Source organism: Pyxicephalus adspersus, chromosome 9, assembly GCF_032062135.1.
Source record: "Pyxicephalus adspersus chromosome 9, UCB_Pads_2.0, whole genome shotgun sequence".
In the NCBI taxonomy this organism is placed as follows: domain Eukaryota; kingdom Metazoa; phylum Chordata; class Amphibia; order Anura; family Pyxicephalidae; genus Pyxicephalus; species Pyxicephalus adspersus.
The window spans coordinates 619240-624491 of NC_092866.1; the positions used below are offsets into that span (position 1 = coordinate 619240).

A 5252-nucleotide genomic window follows, 5' to 3' on the forward strand; every position below is an offset into this window, starting at 1 on the left:
CAGGTACTGATGGTGGGGATTTGCCCCCCATTGGTGAGGTCAGGTACTGATGGTGGGGATTTGCCCCATCTTAGTGAGGTCAGGTACTGATGGTGGGGATTTGCCCCCCATTGGTGAGGTCAGGTTCTGATGGTGGGGATTTGCCCCCTATTGGTGAGGTCAGGTACTGATGGTGAGGATTTGCCCCCTATTGGTGAGGTCAGGTACTAATGTTAGATGAGAAGACCCCCGCTCACCATTCCAATTTACCCCAAAGGTGTTCAGTAGGGATGAGGTCAGGGCTCTGTGCAGGGCACTCGAGTTCCTCCATATTGGTGACGCCATGTCTGTATGGAGGGGGCTTTGTACCCCGGGGCACAGTCATTGGGGGGGGGGGCAGAAAAGGGTCTTTTGCAATCTGTGACCACACAAACAATGAATTCCATCCAAATGATAATATAATAAACGTGATTGGTTTATTTTTTTTTAGAAATCTCCCTCTGATCACAGTGCACCACCAATGGAGGAGTCACCATCTCTCCTCACAGAGCCCAGGAACAGGGACCCAGGCTGGGTTGGGGGTCACCACTGGGGCTCATCCTGATATTTGGATGCGGGGTGCTGAATGTGAATATTTGGTGGCCCCCACTGCTCAGGGCCACTTCCTGCTCTAACCTGTGATATCTTCGTGGGAGATTCACACTTAATTTCCTTCCGTCTCCCTGTCCCCCCCATTCCATGGGAATACACAAAGAGGGCTTCCAGCACTTCCAGGGGCTATCCAGACCCCTTTATTTCACATGTGTAGATCTGTGCACTGGGGAACAACAAGTCCATGTAATATGAAGGGGTCTGAGGGACATAAAGAACTCAATGGCAGTACATACATGTTACACACGTGATAGCATGGCAAGAAATCCTTCACCTGGCAAACATTTGTTACACACAGGTGGAAGTATGTGTCCTGTGTCATGTGTCCTGTATCATGTGTCCTGTGTCATGTCATGTGTCATGTCATGTGTCCTGTGTCGTGTATCATGTGTCCTGTGTCATGTCATGTGTCCTGTGTCATGTCATGTGTCGTGTATCACGTGTCCTGTGTCCTGTATCATGTGTCCTGTGTCATGTCATGTGTCGTGTATCACGTGTCCTGTGTCATGTGTCCTGTATCATGTGTCCTGTGTCATGTCATGTGTCGTGTATCATGTGTCCTGTGTCATGTCATGTGTCCTGTGTCATGTCATGTGTCCTGTGTCGAGCACATATATCATGTGTCGTGTATCACGTGTCCTGTATCATGTGTCGTGTATCACGTGTCATGTATCATGTGTCGTGTATCACGTGTCCTGTGCCATGTCTTGTGCCCTGTGTCATGTCATGTGTCCTGTGTCATGTGTCCTGTGTCATGTGTCCTGTATCATGTGTCCTGTATCATGTGTCGTCTATCACGTGTCCTGTGTCATGTATCACGTGTTCTGTGTCATGTCATGTGTCCTGTGTCCTTGGTAACAAGCCTTCATTATAATTTAATTTAAAGAATGCGTGGGGCCCCTTCTAGTCCTTTGTGGCTCCTGTGGTGCACATGCCCTGCTGCATGTTATATTGTACATTGACGGTCAGGATCAGATTCACTGACATTTGCTTAGATGAATGTTGGATTCACACCGAGAAGACTTTATTTCTTTCTTTCACATAGGGGGTCACTGAGATGTTATTGTTCCACCAATAAGAAATATAAATATCATACAATTTTCTCACGTATGTGTAGGGGAAGATCTCTTGCTTACATGATTACTCCAGGGTCTGTCTGAGGTCCCCAGGGGCCACGAGCCGGGCGTTTCTCCAGCAACCACCCAGAATCTTCTATGTGAGTAAGAAGTGATCTCAGGGGGTCCCCATCTCCAGGGTGACTGCACAATGCACCGCATCAGGGACAGAGGGAGGCCAGTGATTGGTGATAATTACATAGCAGGAAGAATGTGACTGTTAACCCAGTGAAATCACAAATATTAATCATTTCAGCCACACTCCGGGATTCATCCCCATTGCTGCTAATATTATTCACCTCTTATATGGTGGGAATGTTGATGTTTTGAGCAGCTGCTACAGAATCCTCTAATCAAACCAAAGGTCTGACCCCAGAATTCACCAAACTAGGGGTAGAAGGGGGAGGGCACCTACAGCACCACTACTTAGTACACCGCCCCCAGTGGTGGAAGGCAATATGAGGACCTGTTATAGATGCTTCCACAAGGTAGCAGGAGGCAGATTCCTCCCAGTCAAGCTTCACCCCTCATGGACTGGCCGGCTCATTCATTATCACACAGCAGAGAGATGAAGACAGTGAATGTGACACGTTACCACGGAGCCGGGGTATCTCCACAGCTAGGCAATGCACGGACATATAGCCGAGCAGTGCGGAGTATATCATGTATAGCACAGCGTATATAGCCGAGCAGTGCGGAGTATATCATGTATAGCACAGCGTATATAGCCGAGCAGTGCGGAGTATATCGCAGTGCTGTACAGAGATCACTGAGCCAGTCCCATCAGTCTCTGTACAGAGGAGCTGACACTCTAATGTCCCCCCACAGTCACACACCTATTATACATTTATATAGCTCTGACATATACCGCAGTGCTGTACAGAGGAGCTGACACTCCATTATAATATATTTGTATATAATATATATGAGCTGTGACCCCGTGTCCCCGGAATAGGGGTCAGCACATGATGATGATGCATTTATATTGCATGACAGGTGATAGAGAAGTGGCTGCTGATATGAAATCTTTTGCCGTTACGGGTTGGGGTCTGCGCTGAGCTCCTCTCCTGGGATTGCTGGTATATGAGGCGTCTGATGAATAATCTATGAACATTTCATCTGGAGAGCGTGCAGAGGCTTCGCCTGTCATATTCTGCCTGACACGGCATTGGGAGATTGGGCAGAAATAAATACTGCCTGTGATCCACTATAGCATGTATGGAGGGGGATCTGGGGGATGGGAATGACACCCACAGGGGAGCTATTCCAGACACTGATTGACTGACACAAATACACAATATAAATCGTCCCTCTGGGGGCAGCGGGGTCTGTGCACCCCAATAGCGCAGCCCCTGATCACCCAGCACCCAATCATTATTAATATGGGGGTCACCACCTCGGTCTGTGGGGGCACCAAACCCACCCATTTGGCCCGAATATTTGGACAAACATTAAGCTCATTGGATGTTGAGGGATCCCCACAGATCACCGGGATTGTCACATGACATGCCAAGAAATCTCTGTCCTTTTACATTACAGCAATTGGTGAATTCCCCAACAGGTTACACCCCACATTGGGCGGGATCAATATCTGTACAGCAGGGTGATGAGGTGATTGGGGAATGAGGCTAAATCTTTGTGGTGGGGGTTGCTTTTATTACAAATATTGGATTTGCCCTTTTTTATTGGTGCTGAGACTCTTCTCCTAGACTGGAAACCTTCACACCATTGGCCGAATCTTCCCCTGGTGTCCCTCCCCTGCGGGGTCACCTATTTATTCAGACAAAACTGGAATGACATTTATATTATATTACTCGGTGTGAATAGGAAGGGGGGGTCACAGCTTGGGGGGTTACAGTCAGAATTAAGGGGTGACTGGTACCAGAGACTTCAGTAATGTCCCTATATTGAGCTGCTCTGACCGCGCTCTGCCTATGCTCCCGATATTTCCTGTCCCAGTGATGGAGATGAAGCCTATTGCTCAGATTTCTTGGATTGGCATCAGATTTGTATTTTGCTGTCGGAGCCCAACGTATCACAACTTCCTGCTGCCAAATGTGCCAGACATGATTGTGTTCAGTCTCCATCTGTCACCTCCCGACATTTGTCAAAACACAAATCGTGTGAAAACCAGTCAATGAGCTGGCACCGCGCATCCCATCTGATGCAACAAATATTAACCCTTCGGGTTCTGTGCAGCTGTGCCCGGCCTGATCACATGACTCGTGTGGGCTCCGCATGGAGGATGAGAAAGGGAAATGTGATGGCAATGTTATATTCTGATAGAGACCCCCAGTATTGTAATGTGTGGGACCAACACCTTCCCCCATCTCCAGTACCCATGCTGCCATTCGGCACCTTGAAACGTCAGGAGGCACCAAACAGTTCCACAACCCCAGCCCAATGAGCGGCCATATTAATGGGCGGAGCTTGGTGGTGGGGGAGGTGAAGGCTGGTTGATGCTGATCCGTTGATCCGAGACCATCAATGAAGAAAACCCAACATTGGCAAATTCTCAGCTTCAGATTTGTGTCGGCGTCCATGTTTCTGGTGGATTTCCCTTTGTGGAACCTCCAATCCTCACTCATCTCCATCACTACCAAGTACAACTCTTCTCCTCTACTCTGCTCACTCATCTCCGCACTTTGCACCCTTCTGCTTTATTCAGTGAGATGATGGCGGAGTTATTATAATAATTGTATTGTAATCTACAAATGGTGCCAATGGAACTCATCGCCGTTCACTCATCGCTACTCCTCTCCATCAATGCTACATACAATCGTCATCAGAGGGGTTACCCCCAATCATTGTCTGGGTATGGAGGGGGCATTGGTGAAGGATTACTGGCTGATGGTCCGGTGTTGCCAGGCTCTGCAGAGCATCTGCCCACATCTCACCCCCTTCCCCCTGGCACAGAAGGGGTTAGCGGCCATGGTGGGAGCCCAGCCTCCTCTAGAACTCACACAAAGATGGCAGCCCCCTCCCCCAATCTCCCAGGACATGAAATGACAAATCACCAGAAAATGGCACCGGCGTCTGTGGGCATTGGTGGGCACCGGCGATGGATGTATTGATCGGAGCCCCCCTGTAGCTTCTCTTACCTTCATATCATTGATGATGGCCTGGAAGAGACCCCCCAGGGCTCCGCATTCCTTGTCCACAGCCTCCATCATGCCAATCCAGCAGAGGGGGGGATACCCAGCGTGAGGGCAAATCAGAAATAGGCAGCAAATTCCAGGGAAGGGTCCTCCCCCCACCGGTCCTCCCCCACCGGTCCTCCCCCCACCGGTCCTCTCTAGCTGATGTCACTGGCAGCGATCAGATGTCCCGGGGGGAGCAACGGGCAACCTCCCAGAATCACCCCAGGGGAGGGGGCCCGGGGTCCTGGGAAATGCATGGACCGGGATGGGGAGGGAGAGAGCCGGCTGCCCACCGAGGAGGATGCAGCAACCGAGTGCAGGAGGAGAGGCTGCAGTGCGGGAGGGGGAGGGACAGGAACGTCACATG

General features: G+C 50.0%; 1 protein-coding gene across 1 annotated transcript in view; it reads right to left on the minus strand.

Moving 5' to 3' along the window:
- MTSS2 (MTSS I-BAR domain containing 2) overlaps positions 1–5197 on the minus strand; it is a gene marked incomplete in the record, with an annotated part of 23035 nt that extends 17838 nt beyond the window's left edge. The window contains 1 exon segment of the mRNA XM_072421264.1: positions 4847–5197. Coding sequence (XP_072277365.1) covers positions 4847–4918 — 72 coding nt within the window.
- Between the last annotated feature and the right edge of the window lie 55 nt (positions 5198–5252).